This window comes from Strongylocentrotus purpuratus, unplaced genomic scaffold (assembly GCF_000002235.5).
Source record: "Strongylocentrotus purpuratus isolate Spur 01 unplaced genomic scaffold, Spur_5.0 spur5_scaffold_12, whole genome shotgun sequence".
Taxonomy (NCBI): Eukaryota; Metazoa; Echinodermata; class Echinoidea; order Camarodonta; family Strongylocentrotidae; genus Strongylocentrotus; species Strongylocentrotus purpuratus.
The window spans coordinates 33422769-33440970 of record NW_022145597.1 but is presented as its reverse complement, the minus strand read 5'-3'; the positions used below and the strand labels follow the sequence as shown (position 1 = coordinate 33440970).

General features: G+C 36.6%; 1 protein-coding gene across 2 annotated transcripts in view; it reads right to left on the bottom strand.

Annotated features, from left to right (window-relative positions):
- The window catches only part of LOC591674 (serine/threonine-protein kinase 25), a 45309-nt gene that overhangs the window by 19822 nt on the left and 7285 nt on the right, over nt 1-18202 (bottom strand). The window contains exons 1-2 of one of the 2 annotated variants that reach the window (XM_030982482.1): nt 17349-17947; nt 16526-16756 (exon numbers count right to left, since the gene is read on the bottom strand). In XM_030982482.1, coding sequence (XP_030838342.1) covers nt 16526-16756; nt 17349-17474 — 357 coding nt within the window. In that variant the 5' untranslated portion in view covers nt 17475-17947. Of the gene's footprint in view, nt 1-16525; nt 16757-17348; nt 17948-18202 lie in introns of those variants that run through there. The other variant, XM_030982483.1, reaches the window with a different exon arrangement.

Here is an 18202-nt window from a genome sequence, read left to right as displayed (position 1 = left end):
CAAATCTATTTTGTGGTATGTATTATTTTGTTCATCAAATTGTTTTGATATTTTCACTAATTATTGATTTTTCCTCCTTTGATTTTCAAGACAGATTGATGAATAATGTAACCAATGTTCTATGTCCTCACAGTACTATTCAAAAGAAAAGAATATGTTTTTTTTTCTACTTGTTGTTTTACTGCTTTGACACTGTGCAATGCCTGTAATGTAATTGTCAACATCTTCATGCCAGAATGCTTATCAAACAGCAGACAAATTCCATGATCACAAATGTCCATGAACTTTAATGTACATGTATTTGCTTTTGAAGCATGCATACACATGCTCATTTTCTCAAGGGCAATAATATGCATCCATATATAGTGGTATAATCACAACTTGACTCAAATATTGGAATATCATAATCTGTAAGCCAGTAGTAAAATTAATAATGCATGCTATGTACTAACATACAATGACAAAACAATCAACGACCAGTGAATCATGGCTGCATGATTACCTGCATAGTTGCCCCCAATGTCATGGCCATGAGGCTATAACTACACATGCACATTATAGCACTGGAGATTGCATTCTAGCTCAGAATTGGATGACATGTTTTCTGTCGAGAGCCAGAGTCAGAAGGGCATTTTAAAACGTGTACAGTGGCTTCAATAAAAGCATAAAAGTGAATAATTAAAACAGATCCATGAGCAAAAGAGTGAGGAAAAATCCAATTAAATAAGGTAGAAAGTTCTACAATGTATAAACCTGTAATAAATCAATCAAACACAAGTTTTGTATTTAACTGTAATGATGACAGCAGAGAGGGTTTGATATTTATTTGTCACATCAGATTGTAGAGAAACAGAAAGTAGATCATGTAGGCCTACAAACATAGCATGAACACTTCAGAGTCTCAACGGCTCTTGACATTAAAGGGATCGTTTAACAATGTTAAATCTGAGATGCACGGCCCTACGTGTTATCAGTGTCTGTGATATGGTGTAATATTGAAGCCCTAAAAAATTGCGCTTCAAAATGATCATGAAGTGCCTCAAAAAAGTAAAAATCTTTGAGTGACTGGTTTTACCATACTCGTTTTCCCCAATAGACTGTAGTGTATGAAAACCGTGTGGCAAACGCAAAATTTGATTTCGATTTCCAATCATAAATATCTTGATAATCAGAAAGGCGAAGTCCTGGGATTACTGACTGACCTAAAGATTTATAATTATCATTGCAGCATGAGCTAAATCCAGGATTTTGTTTCAGAATTTGAGGCAATGTTACTGAGTCACTTTAAGCTACAAGATGTATTTGCTAATCTCAGAACTTCTTTTCAGTTTAGATTTTGTTTTGACTGTTTTCCAGACACCCATTGTCATTTGAATACCATACATACAATACAGCTACACATATTGGAAGTCAGCACTGTAGGAAATAAAAATGAAAAATGCTGAGTAATTAAATAGTAAGCAAAGCAACTTCTTCTGGCATTGCAGATTGAACTTTAACCCCGTTTAATCAGAGCATTCATTTCTGTATTATAAAATGCTCATCCGACCATTCTGAATATCATGCTATACACGTATATCCTTCTGATTTCACAAACAATGAGAACAATAAACTCTAGCTCTGGAATCTGGGTCACATCCAAACATATTCAATTAGGTCTGTATTTATCATTTCCAACTGAAATCCTCATCATTGTATTATGACGGTTTTATGACTTGATGTTTTGCAAACTAGTCAAAGATTGGGGCTCTTCAATTCAACTTGATGATTCTCTTCCAGGGACAGTTTTCATTCAATATTGTTGTTGTTGTTTTAGTTTATAGGCGTTTGTCATTCAGAAGTGGATATTTACGCCTGTTCTCTTAGGATTTTTATTCATTTAAAAGGATGGATGGATGAGCATTTCATAATACAGAAATGAATGCTCTGATTAAATGGGGTTAAAGTTCAATCTGCAATACCAGAAGAAGTTGCTTTGTTTACTATTTAATTACTTAGCATTTTTCATTTTCATTTCCTAAATTCCTATAGATGCTTTTGAAGGTACCGTAATCTTAATTTCAGGGATGATGAATTTCTCTGAAATATGCAAAAAAATTGGTAATTAATTTCTAAGCCACAAATATATACCCTACAGTATTGATAAAAATATGTAACACTTCAAAAATGAAGTGAAATACAAAACAAGAAAAACAGTTTAAAGGTAAAGACCAGTTATGGTCATGCGATTGCATTGTGAAAGAAACGTTGTGGAATCGATCAGAAAAGGTTGATCATCTAGCATCTAGCATCTGCGAGGTTCTGGAATCATCAAAATGATAAGAAATTTGGCGCATTCTTCGTAAAGTTACAAGCACTATACACAGAAAGATGTATATGGGACTACCCTATATATCTCACAGACCATGAGAGAAACAAATTTACCGAATATATGAATTAGTAGGCGGTTTCCCGGCAAATTTGTTATCATCATGTATTAGTCAAAACATATTCTTTCACATGATTGGTAATGAGAGCTTCCATTTCATTTTTTGAAATTGGGGCGTTTCCAATACTGGTCTTTACCTTTAATATCTGAATTATAACACATATAGAGTCTGGTGATAGACCACAGTTGCATGTTATTTTGCAGTGAAAGGAAACATCACTGCAACTTGTGTAAAAGTTTGTTCACATTTTGTAGTTACAACAATTGGTTTGTTTGTTTGACTGCTAAGAAAGCATGTGCATGCTCCAAGCAAGCGACCAGGTGACTTAAAGCCCGTCTGCACTAGTTTGGCCAGGGGGATTAGATCTACCTGTAAGGTCACTGACAGGTGGTTATCCCATCAAATCAGTTCTCAATTAACATAAGAAAAAGAGGATCATGGGGACCAATAGGCACCGATTAGGCATTGTTTGCTATATAGAGGGCGCAAGTAGCTACAAGTATAAGTAGTGCGGTGGGGCTTTAAGTCCTCTTCCAGGTTAACATTTTGCTGGTTCAAATAAAATCATTCGCTGCATACCTGTACATGATAAATATTCTGGTATCGGTATGACTTCTGCAAAACAACAGTTTCCTAGAGCTTAAGATTGTGCATATATCCACAAATCATACTCATAATAACAGAAAACGCTAAAATAAAAGAAATTCAAGCATGGAAATTGCATTTATTCTTTAGTGTCCAGTCATCATCTTGAACAAACATGTAAATCGAATGATAAAGGTAGTCAAACAAAATACTTGTCAACCGTTTGACCTGTATATAGAGTTGTTGGGTCATTCAAACAGACATTGTTTGTATTCCGCCTTTGAATAATGAGTAGTCTCCAAAGACAGACTTTATTAAAAACAGCAAGTTATACAACACCTGCTGAGTGCTCTCAATTTAAAATTAAAGTCTGTTTAATAAAAACTACTTATTTTAATTCATAAGCAAATAATTGAACACATAAAAACACTTTTATCATATTTCAACTCCAATCATTTTCATGCTTTTAATAAATAAGCAATATCTCTGTTTTGCAGAGTTACATGTATCTCTCAGTATAAATCAGTGAAACACAAGCTCCTATCTACATGTCAACCAATTACTGTCAATGGCATTGATTTGTTTGGTTTCGTACCTGAGTATTAATGTACACATGCTTTGCCAAGTGCAATCATATTTGTCACCTCCTTCCTCTTACTTTGTTTCTTCCTAGTTCCCACACATATCCTTTACAGGTTAATAATAATAATAATAATAATAATAATAATAGCCTAATAGTCCACTCCAAATTTTATTAAACCGAAACGGAAATTCTTTTTGCCCAATTAATCGTGAGCCCGGCAGCCACTGAGCAGCGCCAGATCGACGTTGCTCTATCCCTTATTGTTGAAAGCCAAACAAGGTAGCAACAACTCCCATCTTTTAACGTCTTTTGGTATGACGCGGCCGGGGTTCGAACCCACGACCTCCCGGTTGTGAGGCGGACGCTCTACTGACTGAGCCAACACTCCGGTACAGTACCTACTACAGTTAAACCTACTTTAGTGACCACCTGTCTACAAAAACCAAATTTGTTGTTTGCCTAGAAAATAGTTTCTCATTGAAACATGTACTAAAGCAACCTGTCTACAAAGACTATATTTCCCAATTGTGCACAGGGTTTTAGGGCTGAACCTTGAGACTGAATTGCTCATAACATGCTCATAATATGATCTCCCTTTAGGGTGTGGTCATACCCCCATATGTCCCTATCACTTGACATGAAAAGGGGAAGTCCGGATTCACACAAGCTACCCAGAACAGTTTCCTGTATGAAGCCTTTAAAGGGAAGGTTCACTTCTGCGAGAGGTGAATTCAAAGAACGGTTGATTTTTTTCATTTTTTCTATCTACATTGTAAGTATGGAAGAATATTATAGAAATACTGTCCCCTGTGAAAATGCCTCTTCAAATTCCCTCAAATTCAAAATATGCAAATTAATAGCCATGGTTGTGAACCACACTTTCATACCACATTTGAATGTACACATAGTCCCATATAAGCATTCCTGTGTATATTGCATGTGACTTTAAGCATGATTGCCAAAATTCCTTTTCATTTTATCCCAACCTCAGTGTACACAAATACTGAAGTGCTACATGATCAACCTTTTCCAATCTCTTCCAAACGTACACAGTTTCTTTCCCAGTGCAATCATGTGACCAAAACTCAACTCTATCTACTGTACATGTATTAAAAAGGATGTTAAAGCTCATCTGTAATGTATGCGGGCATGATCGGATCGGATGACGGGGTAATTGTAATAGAATTGACAAAAATTACAGATGTAATACGTGTACCTGTAGGTGCTATATAAATCAAGAATAATGTTATTATTGTCTGTTTTTCTAACGCGTACATTAAGGCTGCCACGAGTACTCGCACTGTTGACAACTACTCGACTCTGTAGGCAGTAAGCCAGGTCCATGTTTGAAAACCAATGCGGGGAAGGACCTTCATTTTACAGCGAGGCGCAGTTGAAAGCGCCGAGTTGTGCTTGTGAATTTCTCACAAATAATAGTAACAATGTTGCTTTTAAAACTATAAGATGACAGACAAATTGTCCTTGTAGTCCAAACAGAAATCTGGACATAGTGTGTTTCTAGTGTCCGAGTTGTGAGTTACCACCCTGTGTATGACTGAGCTGAGAGACATTGCCAGGAACAGTGCCAGGTGGAGGGGCATAAATAAAATTTTAACAATTATTATTTAAAAAAATATTGTTCCTGTATATAAGACGCACCCATGACTTTCAAATTTTTGTCGGCGGGAAAAAAGTGCGTCTTATACACAGAGATTTACGGTACTCATTCCTATATTTTTGGAGCCATCCAACTTCCCAACTATTACAATGATGTTATATTTTTTTGTTGGCATGACAGACTGAATGCTACATGTAAGTAATTCTATGAATAATCTGACATATTGATGCGCTGCATTGAAAGGCCAGAGTATCAAGTATCATGCAAGGTACATAGTCCTTATGCAAGCTGAGATGCATGGAAGATGATTCTAAAGAAGGCCTCCAGGCAAAATGTTCCATTAGGAACCCACCAGCCTGAAACATCAACTATATCTGCTCATCATAGCAGCCAACCTGCTGTCTGTCTTGAAATACATCTACATGTATACTGTTTTCACACTGGCAAAATTTTGCTTAACCTCGTACTATTTTTTTTAGGCTCCCCACATTTTACATTGTTCTACCTAGCCTGTTATATATATATACATATTTCGAAATTTCGAACTTATTTTCCGTACATTATACTTGATTTGAAATCTTTAATTTTCTTTTTCTTATGTGAAATATATTCTTATAATAATAATAATATACGCCTGTATAAAAAAGGAAAGAATATAAACTGTTTTTCTATGTAAAATGTGGAATAAATAAAACTTCAAACTTCGAACTATAGGTGGGGTTAAAGGGGATCTTAGCCCCACCTATAGTCCAGGGTTAAGCTTATTCCACTTAAACCTAGTCTGTACCGGTCTGTACCTGTCGCATGCAGTATGAACAATTATAACTGAAATTGAAACTGAAACCATTAGCAAACTATCCCATCATATGAGCTAACATCTCTATTTATTTATTGTCATATGATTGAAGTCTCTTCAATTATCTGGAGTGCATCATTTCCTTATTTCACTTGGTTTTGACACAATTTATTTTCAATTACAGAGATGGTATTATGTGTAGAGAGTATTTCTCGTAGTTATACTGATTTATTTTACAAATTCAATATATCATGTTATGCTATGTTATATATTAACTTATGTGTTATTAATTTTGTTTGTAAACTTTTGTAATTCAGCTAAACGCCGCAATGAAAGTTTTATTTGAAATAAACCATTTTAAATTGAATTGAATTGAATTGAGTAATGTGTAGTTAGCTTGTATATTTGCTGCATATTAAAGATAAAGTCGCGTTCTGGTCATGCAATTGTTTTGTGAAAGAAACGGTGTGGAATCGATCAGAAAAGGTTGATGCACATGTACTGCAAGCTTCTGGAATCATCAAAATGATAAGAAATTTGGCCTAGTCTTGGTAAAGTTACAAGCACTGTACACAGAAAGATGTATATGGGGCTACACAAACATGTGCCATAAAAATCTGACCTGATTATTATGTCGTTACATGCCATATTTAGAATATGAAATAATTTCAAGAGCCATGCTTTTGAGGGAACATTTTTTCCTCTGATGTTCTTCCACATTTGCATAATAACAATGATAATGCTCACATATTATTTTTTCACCTGTTCCCAGAACTCAACCTTCTCTTTACAGCAGCCATTGCAAGTTGTAAATCAAGCTATCACATCCCTTGAAATTTATTGCAAAATTCTTTTGCCTTCTACCGTACTCCAAATGTACAATGTATTTCCTCATTTATACTGCAATCAATGTATATTGTTCCGTTTCCAATGTAACAATCATTTTCAGAATGTTATTATGTTTGTGACGATGTACATTTCCTATTATTGTATTATGTATATGTACAATGACTGTAAAACCAGTGAAAAAAGAATTTCCTGAAAGGGACAATAAATTTCAATTCAATTCAATTCAGTTTCACCCCCCCCCCCCCCCCCCTCCAAAGAAGAAACCCTGTTTATGGGTGGTTTTTCAATGAGCCATTATTTCCCAAAACCCCGCTTGACCTCAATTCATCATATTCTATAACTAATCAACAGTTGTACTAACATCATCAAACCGTGATTGCCTTTAAAAAAAACTCATTATAGAGTAAATGGCCAAAAAGTTGTCTTGTTGCCATTGTAAACACCGGTACAACATTGTAACTAGATCAGTTAGATTTTCAACTGAAAGGGAAAGACTTATTCTTGAGTATTTTCATGCTCTCACTTTTCTTTTGTTTCGTGAGCACATTAGTCATGTGGAGTTTCTGCATTATAAATACAGATTTCAAATAGAAATGAGTTCAAAAATTTAACTGTAGCCTTTGTGTTCCTCAGGCTCATTTCTATGCATATAATGAGAAACATGTTCATTAATAGCAGTGTTCATATCCATAGTTGACCCATACCTGTACTAGTAGCAGTACATGCATACAATGGAAACCATGCAGAGACTTGTTTTGTTTTGTTATTATTGTAAATGTGAACTGTGAGAAACTACAACTGCATATAGCGTATGGACAATACATATCATTACACTGGTACAGGGTATGACATCATCTGTTTGGAGCCAGAGAGCTTTAACTCTGTGTTAAACGTTTATAGCTTACAAGTGAACCCCCTTCTGGCTCCAAACAGAAGATACATTCATGTACTACACTCTGTGTGTATCCTCATGTATTCAAATACAAGCTAGTCTGCAAGTCCAGACTTTATTTGATATCGACACAACATTTACTATGGTTTGAACTCCAACAAACTTCATCACTACATGTACATGTGTGTTTAAAGGTACTATGTCCCATTTGCAGGCCAAAAAAGGAAAAAGTTAAATTCTAACTGCATTTGAAAGATAATACTAATTTAGAACTTCCCTAAAAAAAGGTGGGGCTTGAAAATGTCTTCAAGTGGGAAAATAACGACTATTAGTTGTCAAATCGACTTTAGGGCTATAGAGCCCAAAAGTAATAGTCTTGATTTTCAGACAATTTTGCCAAATGGTCATACGTTTTATGCTGCGCAAAGATTCAATCAGTTTAATCTTGGCCATCACAAGAAGTGGGTTATTGATGTAGACAAATGCTCATGTACCCTTTACAACTCTTTTCATGTATGTTATTACCAAAGAAGAAGAAAAGCCAGTCAGTCACTCAATAGTGTCTGACAGTGAAGTCTAGCAAGTAAACAGGTTTCCTTGCATAATTTGAATATGAGGACACTGCTAACGTTTAAATTTCACAGTTTAGGACATATATGACATACTTATAATTCCTGCAAAGTTCTACAGAATTTGAGGTTGGCTGCAAAAGGGACATAGTACCTTTAAAAGGTGGCGCAAGTGAGATCTGGCAGTCTTGTAAAGATTGTATGATGTTCAGTCATGCATGCAGAGATTCAAATGAAAATGGTACCTAAATGTACTAGGAGGATAACTCTATCAAGACATATCATGAAACCCATGATTAAATATTCATACTTCAAACAATACAACTTTTAAAAAGTGGGACATTTTTTCTGACTCACTCTGTATAATGATTTGCCAGTAAACGACCTGTATAAAAGTGTAAGTCTGTACAGCCCAGCACTAGTTGCTACCGTGTTAAACTGAGAAGGGTTTGCGACTGTACGCTAGCAAAGTCTGGAAGGAGACAAACATCCCTTCCCTCAAGCTAAGCTGATCATTTCATTCAACCCCACCCCTTCCCAACCCCAATGAATACAATAGGATCGAATAGAGTAGAAGGGTTGATAATAAATAAGCACAGACAATTGTCATTCAAAAGAGCTGAAGGTATAAAGAGAGAGAGAGAGAGAGAGAGAGAGAGAGGCCTCTCTATCTCTCTTCTGATGCATGAGTCAGCAGTGTACATGTAGAACTTTACACATTACAATACACATCAGTGAATTGATCTCTCTCACTCACTGCCCTACCGTGCAATGTACATTGTGCGCAAACACTATATGCATTCACAAACCCTTTTTGTCAATCTGTCGCTTATGTTCCGCCCAGAAAATCACCGCTTTAAAACTACTCACATGATATTTACTCATTGTGATCGTAAAAATCACAGGGCTTTTATCGGCTAAAATGGGTCTGTTTGAGTGATATTCTATTTACCTATTACAACTTAGCTCATCTTGGGTCCTCATACATGTACATGTAGTATAGGCCTACAGTGTACATGTACATGTATGCAATTTTAAAGAATCTGTCTGAAAGTGTTTCAAAATTCTTGATCATGGAGCATAGGGGTTGCTTGTCCTGGCAAGAAATGTAAATAAATTTATGAAAACATGTTGAAAATCTCATTTATTAAAACATGTATTTGTAATTATGCACGTTTAAAGTGCATGGAAAATGCCATGTATATATGTAGCTTAATTTCAATATCTCTTTTTATCATAACAGAGCTATAATAGTTTCTATCAAAATGTAAGTCATTTCACTTTTATTTGCAATCTTTAATATTCATTTTACATTTTACATTTTCTATGAGAATCCCTTATTGATCATTATCTGAACTGCCTCTAAATAACTGCGCTATGACACACCATGGCACCACCTATTAAAACATCAGTTGCTTCTATTCAAAACCCCTTAATATTTTGTTTTGTAAGGAATATTCTCAAAAAGCACATCCCACTTTAGAAAGTTACAGAGCCAACAAGCATGTATGGTGATTGTGCAAGGAAATGCTCTGTCTGAAAAACAGGTTTCTTGTCCTAGATTTGATGTTTCTCTATCTCGGAGAAGTGAATGAATATCCGGTGAGAACAAATTTCTTTTAAGAGTGCTTGAGCGTGGTGCCTGACGTACATGAAGCCAAAGCCAGGATAAAGTTGTGGCTAACAACCATGACGCCTTGTTCATACATTTGCATGACACCTCAAAGAAAACCACCATGGGAAAGAACAACATTTTTTGATGCAGTTCACATTCACACAGTTGAGTAAACACACTTTAAAGGCATCATTTAACAATGTTAAATCTGAGATGCATGGCCCTACATGTACATGTACGTGTTATCAGTGTCTGTGATATGGTGTAATATTGAAGCCCTAAATAAATTGCGCTTCAAAATGATCATGAAGTGCCTCAAAAAAGTAAAAATCTTTGAGTGACCGGTTTTATCATACTCATTTTCCCCAATAAACTGTAGTGTTATAAAAACTGTTAGAAAATCAAAAAATTTTGTTTCAATTTCCAATCATAAATATCTTTATAATCAGACAGGCTTGTAAAAGTCATGGGATTCCTGACTGACCTAAAGGTTTATAATTATGATTGCAGCATGAGCTAAATCCAGGATTCAGAATCTGAGGCAATGTTACCGATTTTACTGAGTCACTTTAATTACACTTGGGATAGGTGAATTTTAAAAAAAATTGCATGCAACTACGGTATCCTTTTCCTCCCAAACTTGCCATTCATTCACATGTACAATGTACCATGTTTTTATTAGCAAAACTTTGTTTTCCCTTTTCTTTTTTTGTTGTTGATTTACTACATACAAGCAGGAAAAAAAATGATAAACAAATTTTGGGGGCTTTTTTCAAGCTAGCTTGCATGAAAATAACACTATTTAATTTGTTTTGCATTGAACTCTATGCAAATTTTTGGGGCTCTTTTTTGCATTTCCGGGGCTACTTCGCCCCGAGCCCCTGTGTATTTTTTCCCCTGCACACAAGTGTACAAGTGAACATGGGTGTAACAGGTGTAATAATTGAGACTAGTCTCGCTTGGTGAGTAGTGAATGAGACCTGTTTGTGTTGTCTAGAGATGACCACACCCATCTTAGTAGAGAGAGGCTCTATACATACTGACAAGCCTAATCATCATCAATGCATCAATGTGACTGACTGACATGCTACCCTGCACATGTATGCATGCAAGCCATCACATTCTATCAATTATAAAGCCAGTGTTATATTACACGATATTATACTGTACACAGGGGGGGGGGGGGGGGGTTGTAGTTTGGAAGACAACAAAAAAGAGAGAAAAGGGAAATGTTACTTGTGCTGTTGTACATGTACATGTACATTACACAGTCTTGCAAACATCCATGCAGATTTTCTTATCATTTTCCAACACAAGAAATAGCAATAGACACTTAACGATGGACCTAAGCACCTCGTGAAATTACAGGCATGTAAAGAAGGTACATGTATACATGAAAAGTATATTTAAAGATGAAGTTGAGTTCCGGTCATGCGATTGCATTGTGAAAGAAACAGTGTGGAATCGACCAGAAAAAGGTTGATCATCTAGCATAAGAATTTGTGTGTATTGCAAGGTTCTGGAATCATTAAAATGATAAGAAATTTGGCCAAGTCTTGGTAAAGTTACAAACACTGTACACAGAAAGATGTATATGGGACTACACGAACACGTGGCATAAAAATCCTACCCTGGATTTTTACGATGTTACATGACATATGGAGAATATGAAGGCATTTGAAGAGCCATGCTTTTCAGGGAACATGTCTTATCTGATGTTCTTCCACACTTGCATAATAAGAATGATAACTCTCACAAATTATTTTTCACCTCTTCCCAGAACTCAACCTTCTCTTTAAACAAATATTGGTGTATAAACTATTTTGTATACCAGAGCTAATTTTCAGACTTGTAGTCTAGCGCTGATATGGCACTGAGATTTGTTTCTTACAGTAATACCTCCAGGCAATGATATGCCATTATTAATACAAATCTCTTTTCATAAGCAACTTTCACCACAAATGGGCAATTATTTGAAATGCAAACATCAATTATTAACCACTGATTGATTTCTTTTCAGGCTAGCAGCAAGTGCAAGATGCAATGGAGTGCAAAGTAATCACTGAGTTACGTCCATTCTGGGCTGAAGGCTTGCAGAACAACAAGAACCTACAATGTATATCATGCTCTTTTTAATGTTTGGTTGGAATACATGCTACATTGTACGTACTGTACATGTCATAAAACAACAGGATATTGAAGCAGCACCTACATTTGTACATGCACATGTACAGTACATGTACAACTACAATCCCATTTCCCAGGACCTTTGTACAGAGTAGTGCTGTGATCAAATGTTTAACTGTCTGGTATTTGACCGTCCATGGCACTTTCTGTTTTGAATTTGATGGTTTCGTTTACCCGATTTTATGGCTTCGGGGGCTCATTTGGGCATTTCGGGGGCTATTTGTCTTTATTTAGTTGATTGCCACTGTTTTTCTTACCTTATCTATGTTACTTTTGTATTTTTGCTTTTTCTTCTAATTTAATTCTACGGGTTATAGTCTTCTCTTAATCAGAACACTGTGCGCTTAGAAACATCAGTATTAAGCGCCTAATAAATGTTATGTATTATTATTATTATTATTTACTTCGCCTGAGCCCCCGTGTATTTTTTTCTCACTGCTATTCTGCCTGCTTACCCACTGTGTCTGTATACAAACACCCACAGGTCTATGCACCATAAGCAGCCCTTGACTTTCAGCTAGAGCACCAAGCTTGGTGCATGACTCATGAATGCAGAGAAAGAGATCTCAAACACATAATTGAAGGGCACCCCCGACTGATCTAATAATGTGAAATTGCTAACCAAAATGGTTCTATTTTTAAAACTACAAGTAAAAGTAAGATTTTATTTCTAGCCCTTTTTTTCCTTCTCACTCTCGGCTCTGGCAAGATGTCAAGACTGCCCATCCTTAAATCTGTGAGTGCCTCGTGAGTCATCAAATCAGCAACCCCTCTCGTATCGTGCAAGGTTTCAGAAACGTGAAGGCCGGTATCAAAATTCAAATACAAATTCAATTACTCCTGGCTAGCCAGACATTAAAGACTGCATGCTCTTTGTTAACAATAGCTATCCTACTGATGGATAATGGCACTAACGTTATAAATGAATCTATCCAAGGTTCGTTTACACGTGATGCAGTACATGTAAACCACTGCAGGGAAAATAGAAACTAATAACTCTTTTAAATGCCATTGGAATATAACCTTTTTAAATGTTTGGCCTGCAAATGGGACATCCATGTAGTAAAAAAGTAGTTTATTGCATCGGCAGCATCGTACATACTCCTGTATTAGGGGATTATATTTCTAAAAACGCTGCAGGAACCATGCAGAGTTGCAACCAATATTGATCAAAACAGGAAAAATATCAGAAATAAGATTAGAAATTTGAAGAAAGCAGCACTTGACACTAAAAATCAGGGGGAAAAATTGCATGAAAATAATATTCTTTAATTTGTTTTGCATTGAACTCTATGCAAATTTTTTTTGGCTCTTTTATGACTTTCGGGGGCTAATTCTCCAGCTCGTAACAAAAGAAAAAGGTCTACCCAAATTGACTTTACACACAGGACTTTTGCTGAAAAAGGGGGGGGGGGTTGCTGGAAACATGCATATGCGTACCTTAAATAACACTGAGGGGGGGGGGGGCAAGGAGTCACTAGGAGAGTCTAGTCACTCCTTGGTATGGTTAAGTCCAGTTTGCAGGAACATACCCTTGTCAGTTGTTATGCATAACACGAGGCTGAACTGTGAGACTATACATACATGTAGACAGTATACCATAGGCTTTGTACTCTGGTTTGATACTGCCAGAGACCGTCAGGTTAGGTTAGCCTCAAGAATTCATGGAATGACGTTCAAGTATATTTATATCAAGTATGAATCTGCAGACTAGCCTGCCTGGACAAACTACTCTGCAACACATACACTGTACTCTACTGTACTACAGTATGTATCAAGGGGCAAACTAAACTGCTTCTTGAAATGGGCACAGCTGGTTGTCTGGCTGGGTCTAGTCAGTCTGGGATGAGTTTCAATCAAGTATACATCTGAATGGACTTGACAAATTCTCTCAAGTCTGCTGAGGTCTACTCTTCCTGTCTGAGGCATATATGACTTCCACAATCAGACTCATACGATAGTCTCAAAACACAGACTCTTTACACCTGTCCTCATCAGCTCCAGATTGCCAAATATCCCGCTATTTGAACTATCCCGATCGCAAATTATCCAGCTAATTTGCGTCTCCATCAGCCCGAAATAGCAATTAGCGGGATACTTGGTCGGGATACTATCCCCAGAAAGCTTGGTCTAGTTTGCAAAATATCCCACTATTTCCCAAATAGCGGGATAGTTTGCGCCGTCTTCATCAGACTGAAATACGGAGTCAAATGTCCAGATCCCATCATGCACAACAATTTCCGTTTTCCATGTTTGAAAATAAACTAGCTTGTAGCACATGCTCTAACCCATGCTGCATGCATGCACAGCCGATTCTTGTTTACGTCTTACAGCGCGGGTAAAATCTTAAATCTGCATTCTGGTCGTACAGTCGGTCTCTGAAGTGTGCATGCATCAATCTCAAGATTATTTTTCTAGCTAGTTTGTGATGAGTGTAGGCTATCGGTTTGGTGAAGATGCGATTTTGAGCATCAGGATAATATCCCGAGTTCCGAAAATAGCGGGATATTTGGCAATCTCGAGCTGATGAGGACAGGCCTTTTGGAAACGCCCCCCTTTCAAAAAATGAAATGGAAGCTCTTATTACCAATCATGTGAAAGAATATGTTTTGAATAATACGCGATACAAATTTTGCCAAAAAACCGCCTACTAATTGATATATTTGGTAAATTATTATATCTATTTGGACCTGATAGATATAACGCATGTGTCATAGTAGTCACATATTCATGTGTACATCTTTCTGTGTACAGTGCTTGTCATTTTGATGATCCCAGAACCTTGCAGTACACACCAATACTTTATGTGCTAGATGATCAACCTTTTCTGATCGATTCCACAACGTTTCTTTCACAATGAAATCGCATGACCAGAATTGGTCTTTATCTTTAAGAGACTGTCATGTATCTGTTGCTCTACATCACACCATAGGAGTTCCAATCATGGACATACATGTACATGAATAGGCCCAGCAGGGATGGTGGATGACATTTCATGGCTTACTTCAAATAATCCCGTCCGGTCGGGTGGTCGCCATACACGACCTTTCGGGAAACGGAAACGGAAGATCATGCAACCTTTCGTAGATTTGCCGTAGGGATTTCACAAAGAGTAGGGTAAATTGGGCCTGTCCATTGGTAAATGTAGATGGGAGGGGTTGTTTCACAAACATTCCCCTGACATTTTGTGAATAAAAAATGTTTTCACAAAAGGTTAGATAATGTGACTACCTGACCTGATGGATAATCTGATGATTTGAAGTAAGCCCATTTCATTGATGTACCTGTACTTTGTGCATTCATATTTCATTACGTGAACATATCATAGAAGCCTCTGTTACAAGCGTTTGGCAGTCACGTAGGCAGGCACAGAAATGATTCCCCATTCGCCCATGTGTCGCAATCGCAAACATGACCATGTTTCGTTTGAGAAGAAAAATGTTCACAAGTATTCACTGACTGACTCTTAAAAACAGGAACTTATCAATATATTATAGACTAATTGAAATATGAACATGACTAATATCCTTCATCAGTGAATAAATAGTGGCATGAGATTTCTATTCACCTACAAGTAGTGTCAAGAGGGAGATTTTATTTGCTCATTCCATTTGTTTAGAAATGGACAAAATATTTTGCAAAGTCTATATTAAAATGGATGTATGTTTCTACAAGTTCTATTCATTGGTGAATGGCAGTTTGATTGGTGCAAGGCAGTCCAGCTAAAGCTTTATCAAATGTGTTATGACTCGGGTATTTTACTATCATATCATTATCAATAATTGGTACACTATACAAACACATGTTCATGTGTCGACCTATGTCAACAGTGAAATCAGCTGGGCTTACATTATATGTGTATAACTGAATCTCATTGAGTCAGGATAGTTATCTCTTGCTATATGTCTTCAATCTCCTCTTCAGCTTCCTCTAGATCAATTACATTTAGATCAGTGAAAAAAATACACGGGTGCTCAGGGCTAATTAGCCCCCAAAATGCTAAAAATACCCTGAAAGTCATAAAAGAGCCCCTCAAAATTGCATAGAGTTCAATGCAAAACAAAATAAAGAGTGTTATTTTCATGCAAGCAAGCTTGAAAAGTAGCCCCCGAAATTTATAAAGTATTTTTTCCCCTGATATTGGTATTGATAACCCTAACACTTACCCTAACCCTAAACATAATCCAAAGCCAATTTACAACTCTAAACTGTACATGTACAATATAGTTTGTAATGATGAAATTACACCTGAAGCAATTGTTGCAGGAGCAAATTCAATTCAATTCAAATGAGGTTTTATTGAAGACTTGTCAAAAACTAAAAATGCAAGTTTACATCAAAAATACAATCATCATATAAAAAAAGCTTTCAAAAACATATCACCAAAATGTGTTGGACTTACCTTGAGGTATGAGCCATGGTACTTTGTGACATAAATCGAATCACATTGACTGAGGACGGTGATCTCTTGCTGAATGTCTTCAATCTCATCTTCAGCCTCCTCTAGATCAATGATCTTGATGGCTACGATCTCCTTGCAGATGTTGTCTATGCCCTTGTAGACCTCGCCGAAGGAACCCTTGCCGATACGCTCTAGCTTCGTGTAGAGCTTCTCTGGGTCCGCCTTCATATTCTAAGGAGGTACAAATGAAAAAGGATAAAAATAATAAAAGTTGATAAAATAATTACATGTATGTAAATGTACACAATTTCATGGACTTTCTCTAAGCACTCACACACATGTAAAGACAAGCGAGAACTGTAATGTTTTCTAGACAAGGTTCTATGTGGTAAAAGGTCTACTTTAAAACCAAATTGAACTTGACAAATTGTACTCTACAAAACACTGACCGAAATCACCTTCATGCATCTGTTATTTTATCATAGTTTTTAAAGAGCTTTATGCTGTCTTCTTTTTTCCTCACTGATATACAAAGTAAAGTTTTTAAAGAACTCTGACCTCTGGCTACACCACACCCCCCCCCCCCCCCCTCGAGTAAAAAAAAAAGAAGAGAATTTTTTTTTTTTTTGGGGGGGGGGGAAGGTATCTAACAACATCCCCCCCCCCTTCTGAATAAGAAAATTGGGAACAATAGGAAAAATACGGAATAAAGATAAATAAGGTAAAAATCTGGATAAAATCAGGAAAAAACAAAAATCAGGAAAAAAAATTAGAAAACCGATTTAAATCGGTTAATTATCAGGCCTGCTACAAACTGCAATACCTGTTGCCTTGATTTTGAATGGCCATTGCGATCCCACGGCAGTGTATTAGATGGTTTCTCATTCTCCTTGATCCGCAACGAATCAATGCCCACTGAACAACAGAGGGCGCTGTAACGCTTGTGCATCGAAATTCACAAATTTAACCACGACTACAGAGAAGTGAACTCTAAGTAAGGTCTATCAAACTGCTATAAAAAGTTTGACATCCTTCATATTATAAACTTGCAGAGAACAAGTGAAATCCATAGACATGTACGTAATATAGACATGTACAGATCTACAAGTACAATATTGCACAAAAGTTCTATCAAACTGATCCTGAATACAGTTGTCTGTCTGTTATTGCACTATCCTCATCACAACATAACTCCTCATGGCAATCTAGATTCACATTAAATCCAAGGTTTTGAGTATATCCAAAGAATATTAAATCCAAGATCATGAGTAAAACTCCATGCGCCACTGATTCAGAGCAACAAAAATCACAATTTTGACGCTCTGTCAACAATCAAATCATCAACGCCAAAAACATGTAACAGGACATGTACAGTCAGCTAGTAAGATCCACCCTGTATGAAGCTATGCAAGTTTATGCAAGGAGTTTGGTGCTTATCTAGGGCAGAACTACAGTGTAAGAGAAAATCCCTCTTCTCTATAACACTTTCAAGAAAACTTTTGAAAAGGGGGAGTTGAGAGACAAAATCCTGGTCGTCAACAATCAATAGTCCCAAACAATTACTCTTTTCACATATTATTCCTTTTCAAATCCTCTCTGCTCACTGCAAATCACATACCCTAACCAAAGTAACTTGCTACAAGTGGTTTCCAAAACCTATACACAAACAAGGTGGAT